Source organism: Xylaria bambusicola (genome assembly GCF_022495145.1).
Source record: "Xylaria bambusicola strain CBS 139988 unplaced genomic scaffold F5B22scaffold_1, whole genome shotgun sequence".
NCBI classification, from domain to species: domain Eukaryota; kingdom Fungi; phylum Ascomycota; class Sordariomycetes; order Xylariales; family Xylariaceae; genus Xylaria; species Xylaria bambusicola.
The window spans coordinates 738987-757908 of record NW_025953554.1 but is presented as its reverse complement, the minus strand read 5'-3'; the positions used below and the strand labels follow the sequence as shown (position 1 = coordinate 757908).

The 18922-nt window shown below is 49.1% G+C and overlaps 3 protein-coding genes across 3 annotated transcripts; 2 read left to right on the top strand and 1 right to left on the bottom strand.

Moving 5' to 3' along the window:
* The first annotated feature begins 9540 nt into the window (after positions 1–9540).
* Positions 9541–11369, top strand: F5B22DRAFT_9927 (uncharacterized protein). The gene has a single exon (XM_047980759.1). It carries the CDS (start codon positions 9724–9726, stop codon positions 11110–11112), a length of 1389 nt encoding a protein of 462 aa, XP_047836298.1. The 5' UTR covers positions 9541–9723; the 3' UTR covers positions 11113–11369.
* A 1282-nt stretch (positions 11370–12651) lies between these two features.
* On the top strand, positions 12652–15306 carry F5B22DRAFT_582776 (UV excision repair protein Rad23). Its single transcript, XM_047973327.1, has 7 exons — positions 12652–12913; positions 13209–13256; positions 13417–13489; positions 13552–13631; positions 13696–14046; positions 14101–14592; positions 14646–15306. Exons 1-7 carry the CDS (start codon positions 12896–12898, stop codon positions 14766–14768), a joined length of 1185 nt encoding a protein of 394 aa, XP_047836297.1. The 5' UTR covers positions 12652–12895; the 3' UTR covers positions 14769–15306.
* Positions 15307–15515: 209 nt separating this feature from the next.
* Positions 15516–18568, bottom strand: F5B22DRAFT_582773 (uncharacterized protein). The gene is made up of 3 exons (XM_047973326.1): positions 16947–18568; positions 16637–16809; positions 15516–16559 (listed from the first exon to the last, which is right to left on the bottom strand). Exons 1-3 carry the CDS (start codon positions 18232–18234, stop codon positions 16176–16178), a joined length of 1845 nt encoding a protein of 614 aa, XP_047836296.1. The 5' UTR covers positions 18235–18568; the 3' UTR covers positions 15516–16175.
* Positions 18569–18922: the final 354 nt, after the last annotated feature.

Genomic DNA, 18922 nt, shown 5'->3' with positions numbered 1-18922 from the left:
CACACATTCAACGGTCTACCATCCAGTCAGCCTCAAAATACTCTGGAACATAAAAAAACAATAAAATCTTCGAGGATATATTCACGAGCGCCTTTTAACTCCGGGTTTCCTTATCCCAATTTGTCTAATCTATTCAGCTATATGGTTGGCTTTCAAACTTGTAGGAAGGACTCTGGCGGTTAATAACATGTGTCGATTTTCGTTGCGCCCACACTGGTAGGATCTTCGATGATGTGCAGGTTCACAGGTTCCCAATAACTACAACTAATTAACCGGCCTCGTCACCTTGGAGAAGTTTTTCGTTTCTCACGGACAAGTGCGGTGATGTGAGGCAAGGAGGTGGGAAGCTAGGCATAGAGAGACGGTGTTCAACCAGGTTCTCGGCCCTATAGACATATGCGCACATGAGCCAAGGTTCTTCGCTTCGACCCAGCGCCATGGCCATCAGAGAATTGGTATCGCTTGCGATATTCAAATGTTTCTCAATCTGCGTAACACCCAATGCTACATGACCCATCACCAAGACAGATCTTGGCACATTTGCAAAAACCACGTCTCCATTAGTCTGGATATGGAATTTCTAGTTGCAGGTAATAGACGACCTTGTCTAGACTCAAGACCCAGACGTAACTACGGTCCATAATACTTTGGCAAGCGAGTAATTCCTGCACCGTCTATGATAATGACAAGACCGAGATAGTCCCTCACGATGGAACGGTGTCTTGTCGGTGAGGCTAGAGACCGAAAATGACGCATCTGCACCCTCGTCAAACAAGTCAGCGAGGCCATCTCGGGACATTATCTGATTTCGGACTAAATGCAGAAGGATATGCCCTCGGACCTCTTTTCATTATTGTAAAATTCTCGCGCTTGTACTTGTGGGTGCCAAAGTCTATTGAATACACTTTGTACTGTATAGAAATCGCATCTTCTAACGCCAGTGTCTTGCGCACTGAGTAGGAACAGGAGAGCAAGAGATAGCCGTAGAAATCACATCATATACCCCGGTGCCATTTCTTGGCCAAGATCGAAACAAAGGCTCTTGTGGAAAAGGCTCAACGGAACTTTCGCCCCTGCCATGTACACTTATACCATTTACGAAAAGCTTAAGTTGTACCTCGCTGATCAGGAACTAACTAGGGGCGCTGTTGGGAGGCAAGCAAGGTTTTTTCAGGACTCTTATTGTCAGGATCATGAGTAAAGTATACTAACAACATAACAAGAAGAAAAACTAAAGTATAGCTCAAGCACAACCAAGACTCAACTAACGTACGACTGAACAATGATTATGTTTGATAGGGAAACGGTGAAGGTATCAGGCCAATGTTGAAAATACCGGAGGTGTGGATGTCCTCGTTAAACACAGGCGACTAAAGCTCCGACGCTAGGTCCAAGCGCAACAAATATTGCCAGCGATAGCTATATCATGAAAGTAAACAGATCGTCATAAACAGCGAATGTGAGTTGAAAATGTGCTCAATCTTCGTACGATGCAGGACCCTGACTGAGCATGGGAGTATATGACGCCATCTCTACACTATGGAGTTACTTGCAGTTTATATCGCATAGTTGACGAGGCCAGCAACTAACCGACACTTCTTCTCGACGGTTATCGATTTCCACCCGCCGTTGCACAACCACCAAGAAAGTATCCTACTTAAGTAAGTAGACTGACTCTTGGCCAAAACATGCCGGCTGTGCATCTGTCAAGTACAATTCACAGAAAGGGACAAGGCCTACCAATGGCCGACCGAGTTCGGGAATGAACAAGCCGTTCATGCATCCCAAGCCATTGCACATTCATCACGGTCCGGCGTCTTGGTCGATCTCTACTCATGTGCCGGCATGGAAACGCAGACGCACACGTGTGGGCGGGCGACGCGTTGTCCGTGCTCATGTTCTTCATCGAGCTCCTTAACCGACCACAGCGAGAGCTCGCTTACAGAGCACTTCCCCAGGTTGGAGAGCGATTCGTGGAGGATCTAGAGACCCTGACCTAGGCAAACCTGTCATAACCTGATATGGATGTTGGTGGTGTGGCCGAGGACTGTGCACGGTCCTACAGGAGTTCCTCGGTGGAGGCATACCTTACAGTACAGTTCGTCTGGAAGATTCTCCATCCGAGTACATCGGCTGTCGGTGTTCTCGTTTGATGAACCATGGGAAACATAATCTTAGAGAGTCAAGACATGGTGTGGTGTAATGGTGTGGTGGCTTGTGTACTGTAAAGCGCACAACGCGAAAGAACAGTTCAGATAAACGATCAGGCCTCTAATGAAGCTGACTAGATGGCCGAATCCAGATAGAGAGCCTCTGTCGCTGGTAATATTGGGATACTCAATAACGGCAGGTATCAAGAGGACACGACGCTGCGTAGGATATGGGTAGCTCGACAGCTTACAGTAGGTAGGTAGTTCGCAGATTCAAAGACGGCCCGGACTAAGGCCGGACCCTGCGTTAGCGAGGAGAAGCAGGAGCGAGGCTCTAAGCTTAGTGTATTTTCTGTGTTTCTGTGCGTCAACCTAAGACCGGTTGAAGGTGAAGAGCCCTTGTCCCTGTTGTTGGTAGGAGTGTGGGCTTAGATAGGGGGCACGGCGTACGAATACAGACGATAAGAAAAGGGCGGAACGTGCCGTCTGGGGTCCTTTTTCATTCACCTACCTAGACGGGCAGTGAAGGGTCATTGAGTATATGATGGTTAGATCTGTACTGTTTAGAAGGCATACATTATACGCAGACGATTAGAAGTTATCATGCTGCTATCGTAGCTCTCAATCCCTCTGAGATTTCTGTATTACCATATGGCAGTCTCCCTGTAGGTACATGATAACTGTTATTCGGCACGCGCGAAAAAGGTATAATGATTCCAAGACGGATACCCCATCCCTGACAACCCGGTAGATAATTGTTGGTAGAATGACTATATAATAGTCAATTATACCTGAGCCGCGCTCGTGCTCTTGGCGAAAAAGTACTGATTTCTCATCAACGATCCAAGCCGCTTACCACTGGGTATTCGCTCCACCGTTATAAGGAAATTGGATTGCGAAAAGCGCGTTTTCCTGTCAGCCGAACAAGAGCGGAGAAAAAAAAAGGAATAAACTTCATGATGTGGACTAAATCCGGGGGTAGATACACAAATAGGCACACACAGTTCTGAGGTAAGATAAGATTGAGATTCACTTTTCAGCCAACTAGATACAACGAGCAACACGGCTCAGGAAAGACCCCTCATTGGCCCGATCAAGCATCTTAGACGCTCGGGATTGATCATGACCGATAGTGGTGTGCCGATACCGTGTTGCCGACGCCGTTGGTCAGATCGCGTAAGCAAGGGATGGACGGTATTCATGACCAAGATGTGACAAATTACGGCGGTTGTGCCCTACATAGGCGATCAACGCGAATATGCAATATACGGCGGTAGGTAGAAGTGCGAGAGAGCTGGCCATATTAATTGATTAATCTGTGCGACTGTGCTTCCCCAGCTCATAGGCCGGGCTCACTGCTCAGCCTTGGTGTTCAGGAAACGTATTGTGTGACTGACTGGGTCGTTTAGGCAAGCGAAGGCGAGAATCAAATCTGAATCGAGGAGGGCCTGAAAGCCAACCAACCCCATACATACGATATATATACCTTATATACGCAACTTGTGTCTTTCAGCTTCGAAAGCAAGTTCTCGTCACCGACGCTGCGCCTCGCTGCATACAATTAAAACCACAAGTAGTGTAAAGCCCCCAAGAAAGAATACTTAAGTAACCGTTGGCAGACCAGACCGTTGGAAAGAAATTTTTCACAGTTTTTGGCTTTCAGCTATAGGCCTGCCAAGTAGTATAAGGCGTCTGTTATTATATTGAAGGAGTGTTATAGAATGCCCAAATAGGCAGCTGGATGGGCGGCCTTACGCCGTACCTGAGGAAGATCCGTCTCGTCAGGGCAGATATACCTACCTACTTGTACTACGGTAGTAGACGATTGCGGCTGCGCGGATCTTTCGGAAATTGTCCTAGGAAGGATGCCAAGAGAAAAACCCACGTGAAACATTGGGCGATCTACCACGACCCTGGGTTGTGCCCTATCACGGGCGATGGGAAATCGTGTAAGTAGGTTAGGTAGGCCTGGACAGAGTATGGAGAACTAGGTTAGTATGTTGTATGGCATTTGTAAGTAAGTAAGTATGGTGTGTAGTCGAAGCCAACGGTGGTGGCGCGCACCAGACCAAGTCTAGGCGATGCGTGGTACTCGGTAGCTAATTGATGCTATTCTCGTCAATTTCAACGGCGCAGATAACTCCCAGCCTACCAATCTGGCTCTCTTTTCGGTTCGATGTGTGTTACTTTGTGCTAGAATATGTATATATACCAGGTAAGTATGTAAATGACCGTTTCATGCATGGGTCGTTGGGAGACACCTACAGTAACCACATTCCTGACATGAGAGCACTATGATGCCATCTCTCGGCGCCACAACACTCATCGCAGACACACACTCGTCGGTAAAACATAGCCGACTACAGAGGAATCTTAGGGAATCGTGGAGGCTGACATCTCATCTACCCGTGTCACTTGCCGCACATCGCTCAGCAAGATTCTTACAGTGTTTTTGCGGGGTGGGGTGCTTCGTGCCTGAAGCTGATGAGAGAGAGAGACTGCGGAATACTACGCGAGTCTGTCCAATGTTTGGCTTCAACGAAGGCTCGCTCTTAACCAAGGTGATAGAAACTCCACTAATAGTTTGAATAATGGTCGGATTCAGTCCGATTGAATGGAATTATCACAGATACTCGATCGTATCTGAGAGGCCAACTGAGTTGTGAATACATCCACTATGCCGGGGCCACGTTCGGCTTTGCAGTAGTAGGTAGGCGAGGTAGGGTTATGATCTGATATGATCTGACTCATGTCTGTATCTTTGGTGAGGGCATAAGCTTGCCCAGAGCGAGGCTTGCAGCAGCGCTGCAGCGAGTGGGTTTGGGTCGTTCCACATCAACACCGTCTGAAGGCCCCCGTTACCTGTCAAGAGACGATTCTCCTTTCGTACGTTACTTGCGAGAGAATGATACCTCATCACCTGGCATTTGAGAAAACCTACGGCCTACTACTGTAGGTTATAGTACTGTAATGTGCAAGAGCAGGTTCTTTGCATCCTGATCGATTTTGTTTGTGTGAGAGTGCGCGATGTTACTTATTGTTACTACCTACCGAGGCAGCTCTCAGTAAGCCGCTTTTCTGACAATACAGTTCCGCGCTTCTCGCATCATGAATCCCTCGCTGACTGAGGCTCGAAGTACGGTAGTATCGCTGGCGGCAACCGGGTACGCCCGCCCTGCAATTTGAGGCGTCTGCACGGCTCGTCCATCACTGCAATGTCCTTCCTGGATGCTAGGTACACGTTTATCGTGGGCGTTTTACTGAAGGAAGTGTAGCAATTTATCTGCCTCCTGTCACAGCGGCATGGCAGCGTTTTTCATCTGATGCAAATGCCTACATCCCGTAAGCGGGCCCGGCTGACCCGGTTGGGAACCGTAACGGCAGTAAGATCGGCACAACCTGCCTGTTCACGATCCTGATAATGTAGGACTGGACAGAAGGCTCGTTGCGGGACATCTGCTTTTGAGCGGCGACCGGTGTAGGCTCTACCTACGTAAGCCCTTACTGATAGGTAGCAGACACGGATGATGACTTCCTCGAATTTTACTCGGTGGTTTCCACGCACGATCGATTAGCTTTTTAAACACTCTAAGCCCATGATGGTGTTCTCTCCCTAAAGTGATCGACGACGATCAGGAGTTGTTTCCTCATTTTCCACGCAGTCCTGGGAGTGGCATCGTATGTGTGAGTGTGTGTACTTCGTATGTGTGTGGTGCGCAGGGCTGAGACAATCACGACACCACGTATGGTTACATAGTGCGATTTCCCCTGCATGCGCCACGGCAGTCAAGGCAGATCCAACCAAGTGAGAGGGCTCTGAGGGATACCACTGTGTGATCAGGTACAGTGTAGGATGGGCTACAGCTTCGACTGTGCAGTTCTCGTGTGTCCACGATATTGCGCACACCTCTCTCTACCTATTTTGCTAACAAGTACCTAGTGCCAGAGTCTAAAGAGCCTCTATCTCACCTCTAAGACATGGCGGTAAAAAATGTGTAAAACAAAGTCTCACTAGATCCATTTGCCGTGTCCACTGGAGGGACGCTGTCGGTGTTATTGTTTTTGTTATTACATAGCAGTAATACCACCCGTCATATTGGTAACGGATGACTTGGGTTTGCGGTCCGAAGGGATTTGTTGCCGTACATTAGTACACGTGTAGGTCTGAAGGATTGAGGAGTGCCGCGGGTACGGTCGCGCTCGTAACTGTACACTACAATACTTAAGTATACTACTGTAAGCGATAATATTGTCTGGAATACCTGAGATGCCTGAGCAATATTAAAGGAACGGGTTGTGGGTGGGTTTTTTCCTCAACCTGGACACCAGGCCTGCATCATAAAACATGACGATACATGCTAGGACATAGACTACCTAGTGCCTGTGCACTACATGCACTATCACGATCTATGTACCTCTATTATACCAACCCAGTCTGCTATAGTACGTTTATAGTTTTTCTTCTTTCTTTTCTTGTTATTGTCAAGGACTGCTTACGTCCCTGGCTATAATAGTCGTCTTGAGTTAGCTTGTCAGGTTAGGACACATGGCGACAATACGGACTTACACGTAAGGCTGTGGATGCAAATTGAAAAAACTCTGTGAGACAAGAGGAGAGAAACTTATGATGGCGAAGCACCGATGGTATAGGCGTGCGCCTCTTCTGCTTTTCTTTTTGCGCCACAGACATAATCGTCATGATGCAATGGCTCTATGTAAGTAAGTAAGTAAGTAAGTAAGTAGATAGTTGTGGTTTATTGCAACATCATCGTCATCTTGTTTCTGCACGATTCTCTCTCTGCTGAACAATTCGCACAGTATTTGTAGGTACTGTAAGTAAGTAGAGGAGATGCCAAAGCTGAAGTGTAAGTACTGTATCTAATGCCTATACAAGTAACTGTTATAAATAATTCCTTACATGGCTCATCCATGTTGTTTTCGACCTGCGCCGCACCTCCCAGGCCAATCCGGCGAGTTTTCTTCGTGGTCAAATTTCCCGCATCCTTGGCCAATCAGGATGACGCCGTCCGCTACTCACGCACAACACAAAGTCCCGATCTGGATTTTCTCCGACAGGGCCTGGGTCTCTGCTCCGGGGTTCCACGAGTACTAGAAATCATACTTAGTACAGTCCTGGCTAGTAACGTCGATTACAGGAAACAATTGTTTCAGTTCGTCGTCTAATGGGCAGATACTCTTTCCTGTGTCAGGTGGCATACGGAAAGCTTGATAACGTCAATTCTCTTGTCACCCTATTGGGGATTTTTTTTCACCATGTAGTTAGTGTACGCCGGTGGGCTGGGAATCAACGTTTCGAAACGAGAAATGAAGGAAGGTTGAAAACTAGAGCTAAAGGCCGTTGGATGGATTCGGAAACGTTCTCGAACAAATAGCGTATCTGTAGCCGGGATCTAAAAAGGCCGATTTGGAGGCCACGCACACAGCCGCTGGATAGCTCCAGGTAGCTAACCTACCTAGCTACCTGGTAGAGTCTGCCAGAGCTATGAATAACTATTTTGAACTGGTTGCCAGTCGGGAGTAGGACTACCTATCCCGCTCACCGACGCCGGCGGGCAAAGGCCCATCACAGCACAGCCTACTTACATACCTACTACCTATGTACTTAGTTCGTGTAGGTAAGTGAGTATCTAAGTCGTTGACACATTGTACTAATCCACTTAGTGTACCTGCTTAGATAGTTAGGTAGTTAGTAGATCGCCTTTTTCTCCGAAGCTTCAGAGAATGGCCTTGCACACACCATCATCATCATCATCATCATCATCAAGTACGCACTGTAATTTGAATGTCTACAAATGCGCACAAAACAACAAGTGCAGCAGCTTACCTACCTATGAAGTAACCTTCACACTTGCTGAGCGAGCGACAACCAATCGGTCTTCATTTATCCCGTCAGAGCTACCTACTGTACTCGAGCTGTAGGTATCGTACCTACTGTTAGTACAGGAGGTAGCCAAGCCAGCCAACTTCCCAGCTCCCCATCCAACGGTAACGCAGCAGTTTGTCGTCGTCGACCACGGCGCTCAGACCGTGTCCTCCCTGGCCGGCTGTGGTCTGTACCTGCATGATCCTTGCTGAGCCTGGACGGGCTACAGTATGTACTTCGTAGACAGGCGAGACGGGGTCAGCAGCGCCCAGCCGGACGGGAACAGAGGGACCCGCTTACCATGCCTACCTACCTACAGTAGTAGCGTGTGGTGGCAGGGTTTAGGGGGGTGGGGTGGTGGTGGATGGTGGATGGAATCGCTGCACGGCATCGCCTGCTAGGTAGCGTACAGTAGGTGCTTCACCTAAGTGTTTAGTTCCTGGGCAGCGTGTGTACTATTACTGTCATATTGGCATCTTCTACCGACCCTGTAGCCGGTCAGATGCAACCAGGTCCAATGGCTCCAATGGCTCCAATGGCAGAACCAGCTTGCTCTCTCACCAAGCGCGAGCGAGGCCAGTGGCCAACGAGAGAGTGAGAATCCCCCATCCCGCAAACGCGTCGCAACGACCCTCACTCTTTTTAGCCTGACTGGCCCGCTCTCACCCCGCTGGTGCATCAGAGACAAGAACACTCGCTCGCCCTCGTCCTCCTCCTCGTCCTTACCTTTCCCAACCCTCACCTCCATCCGCTTCCATCCTCGCTTCCATCCTCGCCTCCATCTTCGCCCCCATCTTCGCCCTCACATTCACATTCGTTTTGCCTGCCATCGCTATAATTAAATCCCCATTCCCCCAGTCTCTCGCTTGTCTAACCCACTCCCTATCTAATCTGGGCCTCTGTTTGCCCGCCTGTCCGCCCTCGTAACATCCAAAAGCAAGTGAACTGGCCTATTATTGTGGCCATTGTTTGCTCTTTCTGTAATTCAGTTTATCCATTTGCTATTCGGCTCACTACGATCGCTAAAACTCGCCATCTTACTGTCTGACGAACCCGTGGTCGTTCGCTTAAAAGAACTGTCTACCCGCTTGGATGTGTCATTCGGTGGATAAATTGGGTCGATAAACTCTCAGCTCTGTTCTTGTATGACGAAACACCCGGTGATATTAGCTGCGCTGTCCCGATTGTCCGGTTTGATGTCTTCGCAGCTGGCCGTCCTGCAGCCCGATATATGGACTCGACCTTGCACTCTCGCTCCTAAAACGACAAACCCCGTTGGGTCTCGGGCTTATTGCAGAAATCCGACTTTGTGGAGGTGCTAGTACCTGGTTCAGAGGCGTTTTCTACCCTGATTACCCATTCAGCCTCCAGGTCTCAAACGTTGTCAGCCACGGACAGTACTTTCAGAACTTCCGTGCTCGGTGCTTCACTTGTCCCAGTGCCAGGAAGTCCCTGGAAGGCCTGCTGGGCATAACTGCTCACACAACGAGCTCCTTGTTAGCGACACCCGCCATTCTCGCAGCATTCTGGTACCGCATAGTTGAGAGGAATATTGTTCGGTCGGTTTCTTCTGGACTAGAAAACACGGGTGGCCCAGAAATTATACCCTCCCCACCTCCCATGTTGAATTGCCTTAGTGCCCTAGCTTGTCTGCAGACATAACACCGGGTGTCACCCGTCTTGCCTACCATGGGCATCTTTCCTCCTTTTCCGGCTGTCACTGGCCTTGTTGCTGTCTTAGCAACAACAACTACAGTGGTTTTGGAAGTAGTTATCACGTGTGGAATCTGGCCAACTACATCACCAGCACGGGGAATAGCATTGTTCTCATTCATTGTCGAAACAATTGTGCTGGGCCTCCTCGTGGTCAAAATTATTAAGTATCTACGTGGACCGAATAATTATCGCCCCAAAGACTTGTGGGGTGTATGGTTTGCTCTGGATCTCATCGCCAGCCTGTTGGCCTCGGTTGTATCGGTCACAATGTTAATCCTAGTCGCCAAAGCACGAAACCTGCCAAAAACCATTTCGAACGTTCCGTTGGCAAACGTGGTAACGGGATCTTCCGTCGCCCTTGGTTTCTCATTTATTAGCCAACTCTTATTTATTGTTGTTTATTTCTTAATCAGCCGTCTGCCCGACTCCGAACAAGCTCTTTCTCTTCACACCAACGAAGAAGGTCGAGGATCGCCACAACTTCCGATGCGCGTCAAAACTATCCCCTATGAACGAACCAAGCCGGCCACTTCACAAACTAGGCTTAATGAACGAGGCTTGTTGGATTACCCAAGTCGCCCTGGGACTAGTAGTGGGCGCTCTGCGCGCTCAGCTGCCGAAACCATTACGTCGTTTTCTGGGTCTTTGTCCGGTGTTGTACGTCCGATCGGATCGAGAACTAGACTGCTCTCAAATGGTTCAAGAACTGGACGGCGACCGGATTCTCTGGACTCAGTTGCCTATCGAGATAGGGTCAGTCTCGTAGAAGATGGTTTTGACTCTTGGGATACATCTTCCGTCGATCCCCATAATAGACAAATGGTTCTAGAGACCTCGTCGCCTATTCGCACCCGGTTCTTGGAGACGATTCCCGCCAGCCCCACGACTAGCCGCAGCCCGAGTCCCGGCTGTCCCTTGGACCTTGTACCTCCGAAGCGTGGCAGAAGAGGTCGAAGCTATAGCCCTGTACCCAGACCGGGACCGCAGCGGGAAAGGAGTGTGACATCATCGGAATCTCAGCTTCATATCCATCCCCTCTTTCGTTCAGACTCTCCCGGGCCTCCACCAGCGGTTACACCGGGAACTGTGGTTGTTGCAGCCCCTAATGCCGGCCAATTCATAACGGGGAAGTCGGTGAACCGAATGCGAAGTGGCAGTCTGCCGAACCCTGTAAGCCCTCTCAGCCGAAACGGGAGCCACGAAAGTTTCCGGAAGACAGCCGGCATCAACGGTGATCGTTTGCAACCAGAGGAAGTTGATGGCGAGGAACGGAAGATGACGCCTCCTATTCCGGATTGGGTTCTCAATGCCGGGTCCAAGTCCAGCCTCTCGGAGTACCAGATCAAAAGACAAAACAGCTAAGTGATGAAGGTCTCTGACAATCGGACAAGGGGGCTTGGCATCCGGGTGAGTGCCGAGTTGGGATATGAGGTGATGATGGCGTTGCATGATATATAATGAGGCATGACTTGATGGGGTCTCAGAGAGATCGACAGTCAACTTGGCATAGACAAATCCACAGATATATGTTCGCTCAGGCGATATATATGAGGTATTTTTTTCAAGGCGTTTGGGGGATACCACTGTCATTATAGCGAGGCGTTGAGTTTCTGTGGCCTTCACGGGGGGTTGTTTGCATCAGGCACCCTTCCATCTAGAAAGATGGGGGAAAGCAAGGGGACTAGCAACAAGAAGCTAGAAGACCACCGACATAGAAAAATGTAGAAAAATCAAATCTCTCTTGGAGCGCAATCTTTACGTTGACATGGATTTTGTGACTCACAATGTCTCTGACGTGCAACTCTGGGTTCTAGTCTGGCTCAACTGCACCACCAGATAATGAGCTTTTATATTCGATGGCAGAAGCTCTTTCTACTACGGTAAGTGTCTGCTATTCATCAAGTCTATGATGATACGAAAGTGCCTTAACCCTTTCGTACATGTATACTTTGATATACTCTGATAATCTGATGATGTATATATAGTGTTTCCAGAAGTCGGCTTACTGCATGGCGTGGCTTTCGAAGTACCTATTTGCCATTCACCCTTCGTCCAACTATGGATACGCAAACGACGCGTAGGTAGTATGTTTTGAGACTGCCAACCTACGGAGAGTTCACATGTAGAGGCCGTCGTCAATGGATGGATTTGCTCTCTCGGCCCATAGGTAGGTATCATACAAATCATGAACTGCCATCTGACCCATATGCAGTTGAGAAGTATAAGTAAGTAACCTCGGCAGGGACCAGGCTGCAAAGTCAGTCAGGAAGAAGAGAAACCTTGGGGAGGTTACCCCCAAGCCCTGCGGAAGACAAGGGATGCAACATCAGGAATACCCAGGTTGGCTAGAGGCAAGCTAGAGACGTGTCTCTGGCAGACTCTGTGTCTGCAGGTGGTCGTCATTGAGCCAATTGGGGGGGATCCCCCGCCCCCACTGCCGGCGCAACACATCATTGAAGCTGTTACCTAAAATGGGCGGGCACTCTCCTGCCCTGCCTACCTACCTACTTTACTTGCCTCTCCGAGAGAGAGCAGGGAGATGGAGATGGAGAGAGAACTTTTGAATAGAGTGAAAAGAGATAACTAGATAGAGAGAGAAAGAATAAATATCCATTCGGTACATATCGCTATCTATCTGTCCATATCCTGTATTAACTACTATTACTCTAAGCTCCCATTCACTTACCAGAGGGAGGGGGGATGGTAAAATTTCAACCATTCAAGTGAATACCTACATGTACCTTCCTGCCTTGTAGTACTACTACTGTAGGTACCTAAGGTAGATAGGCGAGTAGGTAGTACATATGGTAGGTAGGAGGTAGACTAGTAGGTACGAAGGTATATAGTAAGTATTTATGTGCGGCAGCAACAACCAGCAGCAACCAGCAAGCAAGCAAGCAAGCAAGACCAAGCAGCAAGGCCACCACCACAACCACCATTACCCATTACTACCACTGCAGCTCGCTCGCTCACTCACTCACTTACTCACTTACTCACGAACTGTCACCTCAACCAACCCACACCCACACACACCCTCTCTCTCCCTCTCCCTCTTTCTCTCTCTCTCGCGCTGCCCGCAGCCACTTCTCACCACTCTCGTCGTCGTCTTCGCCGCAGCTGTCGTCAAGCTGCACTGTTCACCAACATGAAGATCACATTCAGGGTATGCTACTACCTACGCTAAGCTCCTGCTGCACATGCCCACGAACCACGGACCTGCCTGCCCGCCTGCCCGCCTGCCCTACGCACTGCACGCACCGCGGATTGCGGGGAGTCAACCGACCAGACACACATCAGGCTGCTACTGCACGCACCTGGCTGGAGCTTGACCTGCCACAATCCAAACCCACCACCGCCACCGTTACCCTCTCTGCTTCTTGCCTCTTGCTTCTTGCTTCTTATCTTGCCCGCTTTCCCATGTGGCCTGCTCTCTTGCTAACATATCTGCTCGGCTTTAGGATCTCAAGCAAAATAAATTCTTCCTCGATGTCGACTCCGAAGAGCTTGTATGTCGTCATTGCTCCCCTGCCTAGTCGCTGATACCTGCTTCAACATCCCACCACATACACCACATATCTACCTACCTACCTACCGGCTTTCCTATCCGAGTACCTGTGGGCAGCGTTTGGCTTGAAGATAGAAGTGGATTTAACAAGATCGTCATAGGTGTCTACCGTGAAGGACAGAATCGAGGCGGATCAGGGTTTCGATGCAAAGACGGTCAAGCTCATCTACTCTGGTACGATCCAAAACGTGACCAAAGTGACCTGTGTCTTGCTGGATATACTGACCAGGGCATAGGCAAGATTCTCAAAGATGACGAGAAGATGGGGACATACAAGATTGAAGAGAAGGGGTTCGTCGTCTGCATGACAAATAAGGTACGATTCGTATCAGACTCATGTTGACGCGAGTGCCGTCGGGCTGTTACTGATTCTGTTGTAGCCTAAACCTACCCCCGCCGCTGCTACGTCTGCCTCTGCCTCTGCCTCGTCGACTTCTGTCCCTGAGACGCCTGCCCGCCCTGCTGCGTCAACACCTGCTGCTCCAGCTGCGCCGTCTCATACATCCGGTTCAACTACAGCTGGTGCCGCACCTCCTGCTACACCGTCTCCGGCCGGTCCTCAGGCTGGTACTCAGTCCACAACATCTGGCGACAGCTCGATGGCTATGGGTGCCGAACGAGCTGCTGTGGTCGCAAATATGGAAGCCATGGGCTTTGAACGTGCTCAGATTGAAGCCGCCCTGCGTGCTGCGTTCTACAACCCAGACCGTGCCGTTGAGTACTTATTAAATGTAAGTTGAACCTGAAACTACTAAAAACTTGAACCCAAGACGCTGATTTTGCAGGGAATACCCGAGAGCGCTCGACAGCAGCCTGCGCAGCAATCTGCACCAGCATCGAATCCTTCTGCCGCGGCTCCTGCTGGCCAACCTGCTGAAAGTGGAACTCCGGGCGACTTTGTCAACCTATTCGATCTCGCAGCCCAGCAAGGTCAAGGTGGAAGCCGTGGAACAAGTGGCGCCGCAGCGCAAGCCGCTGGGGCGGCTGCTGCTGCTGCTGGAGCGACTGCCGGGGCTCAAAGCCTGGGGAACCTCGATTTCTTGCGTAACAATGCTCAATTTCAGCAACTACGCCAAGTCGTTCAGCAGCAGCCACAAATGCTCGAGCCCATTCTACAACAACTAGGCGCCGGAAACCCCCAGCTTGCCCAACTTATATCCTCGAACCCAGAGCAGTTCTTACAACTCCTAGGAGAGGATGGAGATGACGATGCGCCGCTTCCCCCGGGCGCTCAGGCTATTAGTGTCACCGAGGAAGAACGCGATGCCATCGAGAGAGTAAGACGTGTGCTTTTGCTTCTTGTGTAGATTTCGTGCTAATAAGTTGGTAGTTATGTCGACTTGGCTTCGACCGCGATGCAGCTATCCAGGCATACTTTGCTTGTGATAAGAATGAGGAGCTGGCTGCCAATTTCCTCTTTGATCAGCCGGATGACGACGAGCCAGCGGCCTAGTCACGATCTGTGTTCTAGCTCTATGCTGTTGTTTCTGCGTTGCTACTTTTTCACCTTTTACCTTCAACCCGAGGACCAAATATCCTGTATGATGAGTTAGAGCGAATAGTCGCGCTGACCTTGTCTTATCCTCCTCCACCTGTACCCTCCACGGGGTACTCGCAAAATATACACGAAACATGTTCCTGTAAGGTAGGGGGTAATGGGATGTATATGAGGGAAGGGGTTTGATGCCACCGACTGTTGGACGGCTGGTTGAAAAGCTTTTTTTTCCCCCTGAAGCGACGAGTTCGCATGGAACAAACGAACAAAAACTTACGCTGTCTTAGCTTTACATCAACTAGTAGGTACATAAGTTTTGCTAGGGCTCGTTTCGTTTTGTGTTTTTTACCCAAGCTGTTTTAATTAGAAGACGAGAGGGAAAACAGCCCGATGAAATAAAAGGATGAATTGTTACGTTACCTAACCTGTAATGCGCTTGGTTTGAGTGATGTGATTTGTTGAATGATGACATGGGTAAGTAGATATGTGTGTAAGTTAGAGGATATATTTGTATATTTTGTTGTTTTCTGTTTGATTGGTTAGGTCACCTCACCTGTCTACTTACTTACCTGCTTACTTATGCACGAAAATAGATATTGATAGCATCATTTTGGGACTTGGATCGTCTGTTCACTTAGATGGATAGACAGGTAGGTAGGTAGGTGTTTGACCGCGGGGAAAAAGGGGAAAGAGGAGGGGAGGGAATAAAAGGTATATATATTAATTGGGCGTATGAGATGAATATAGATAGGTATATAGTGGACTATATTTGTTTGGTATCTGGGTAGTTAGCACATTTATTTTATGAATTGTGTTTTACTACTTCAGCATCGTAAGAAGTTAAATATTTCATAGCCCGTGGAACTAACTCTGCTTTTTCCTCTTTGAAAATATTGCGTTTGTTTTTATTCACATCTCATCTCATTTCATTCCATTTCATTTATTCGTGACATTTATCTGGTTTGAACAGATGGTCTTGCTTTATTTTTGTTCGTACATGTAATCTACTGGGTAGGTAGATATGACTTCTAACCGCGTATTCTGACATGCCTGGTGTGATTGATGTGAGTGACAAGCATGTCATGTCGTGTCTGTGTAATACAGAAGAAAACACGCGTACGACTTCGCGTTAGTTCCATATTCTGTTTCTCCCGCGGGGGGGGATAATAGCCTGAATTTCTAATGTGCAGGCGAGTTGTGTCGGACATCTGGCTAAGGTAGGTAGACAATGGTCTAAGTAGGTGGGTAAGCAATGGGGTATCAAAATTGAAGAGAAGTAATGAGTAATGGAGCAAGTCAGTCATTCAATGACTTGCTTAGTCTGCCTTCACCATCCGTCGAACTGGGCAATTGATGCACTTTATTTCATGTCTGGACGCCCTCTGGCTGAGCGTCCATGTTGACATCCACATCTTGTCCTTGTCCTCCTTGTCCTTGGGCATCCGCGTCTTCCTCGATGACTTCGTACTCGCCGTTTTCCTGTCCATTCCCGTTTTCATTTGTCTTGTTCGCGTTGTCTCCAGGAGTCGTGGTATTGTCATCGTCAATGAGACCGGCGGCCCGTCGTTCCTCTCGGAGACGCGACACCTCAGCCTCCTTCTCCTCCGCAAATTTAGCGTGCTCTGCCAAGATCTTATCTTTGGCTTGCCATTTGCGTTGAGATGCCTTATACTCGTCGATATCAATGGTGGTTTTCTTCTGACCACGAACCATCATAGCGGCGTTAACGCGATTTGGTCGAAGTCTCTCCTAGAGATACGGTTGTTTAGCGAACTACTAATCTAGCTAAGGAATTAGGTGCTGAATAGCAAAAAAGTGCCACTAACCTCCTTGTTGAACTTCAGCTTTATAGCGCGCCGGTTCTTGCCCGGAAACATATTAGAGATAGTTTCGAAATCTGTTCCGAACGCGCGTAGAAGTCGATAAAATTTATCTGTCTCTTCATCTGTCCAGCTACCCGGCGCTTGAACACGCTTAGCGAAAGATGCCGAGTTAACCACTAAAAAGAAGTTATTGTTAGTTGATGATCTCAGTCGAAAGAATGCAAGTATATGTTGAAACATATATGACTTCTTCGGTGTGACATATGGTTGACAGGTATGGAAGCAGAAAATCAACTCAGGTAATCGAGCTTACAGTTTGTGAAGTCATTTTCTTCTACCTCTTCCAAGTTCTGCATGTCTCGGTTGTGTCTGTCGACGACAAGAGATGCTGCGTGAACAACGATTTGCCCATCTACAACATCGTAGCCGACGCCTTGTGCTGCACCTGCTTCCATAGAGGCACCTAGCTGCGCCATTGCAGCCCCACGGTTTTCGCCGCTCTCATTAGGGGTATCGGGCTGTGATAGTGAATCTTCATCTTCAGGACCGAGAAGGCCAAGTTTCCTTTTTTCGCGCTCTAATCTTCTGAGCCGATTTTTTGCACGGGCTTCTCGCGCTCGCTGCTCGATCTCTTCTGCATGCCTGAACCGTTTGCCAATTCCAAGATCCTTAGTTAGTTCTCCAACCGTCATGGTAGTGTGGTCTACTGTGAGCTCCTCTGCATTCTCTGGAGTTGATTCACGTTTCCGGCGCCTTGTGGGCTTCACAGCCTCGGAATTAGTGTCGTTTTCGGCCGTTGCGCTGGTGTTTGACTTTCTGCGCTGTCGCTTTTTTTTAGGCGCAGAATCCTCTGCATTAGTCTCACCGTTGGCTACGGCTGACTTGCGTTTCCGTGGTGCTGACTTTCTTGATGTCGTACGTTGAGATGCAGCGGTTTCCCCTGATCTAGACACCGAAGAAGTAGGGTCAGAGACTGGAGGCGGAAGTGCCCTACGCGGTCCTGTTGCCCCCTCTGATTCAGCGTTCGGTTGTTCTGGCCGTATTCGGGGAGCATTAATGGAGGGTAATGGCGGCGATTTTGCCGTACCGGGAAGGTTGACTCTTGTTTCTGTCCGGTTCTCCGAAGAGGTCTCGTTACTAGATGAATCTGTGGCTCGTCTACCTGATCCTGAGGTCGAGGCAGCATCGTGGGTGGCCTCGTCATTTGGCTGAGGGGTCGGATTTTGGGTAACTGGTGGAGTAGGCGGCGCTTGCTGTTGAGGAGATACTGCTGGTGCTGGAGTAGGATCAACAGCGGGAACTTCAACGGTTGGCGTGGAAGTGGAAAGGGGCTGTGTGTTCGCGGGCGTTGGAAGTGGTTCGGTAGTTGTTGGTGGTATGCTTGCCTCGTCAACGACAGTCTCAATTGAGCCAACGACGGAAGGCGTTGCAGGATTAGAAGCAGCGGGTGTCGAAACTTGAGACTGGGGTTCGGAGGTTGGCACACGTGTTGTAGCTGTTGAGGCTGAGCTCGTAGGTGGTTTGGACGCGCCGGTTCCTGGCCGACGACCTGCCTTCGGCTTGAAGGACAAGCCTCCCGTCTTTTTCAACATGGAACTCATGGCCGCGCTTCGGGTTCTTGCCCCAAATTCGCAGCTATATTAGACACGGATGCGGATGTGTGGTTGACATGGCCTCAGAAAGAGACCTGGCGGCGTGGTAGCTGTTCTCAAGTCGGCGCAAACACGTGCAGTTAATGCTACAACGACTGAAAATTGGCGAGGTCTTGAGATTGAAGGGAGAGATTCATGGATTATTGACAGTTGTTGAACCTAGTGGGGGAGGCAAGAGGCTGGCCAGATTGGAATTGAGAACAAATCAACTAATGGAGAGGTACACATGTATGAAGATACCTAGAAGGTAGGTAGGTAGTTAGGTAATGAAGTTTGTATGAAGCTCTTTTTTGAGCAGCGATTGGAGGGGTCTTTCTTCTGGGACATGGGAGGGACACGACGCCAAGACTCTTCCAGCACAGCCACATCCCACTTTTCCCGGCAAGAGGGGCTGGGGCTGAATGGGTCTACCCCGGGGTCTTCAATGTTCATGTACATGTACATGTACATGTACATCCATCCATGTGATAAGGGGCTAAGGAGTTCTGTGTGAGCCCAGCCTTCAGGTAAGGGCTTCACTGATTAGGTACACCACCTGTAATCCCCTCAGGTATCTTACAGGTCAGATAACGAACCCTGCAGAGCCAGTATATATGTAAATACGTAGGTAAGTGCTTGAGGTTCCAAGTTGTGTCTT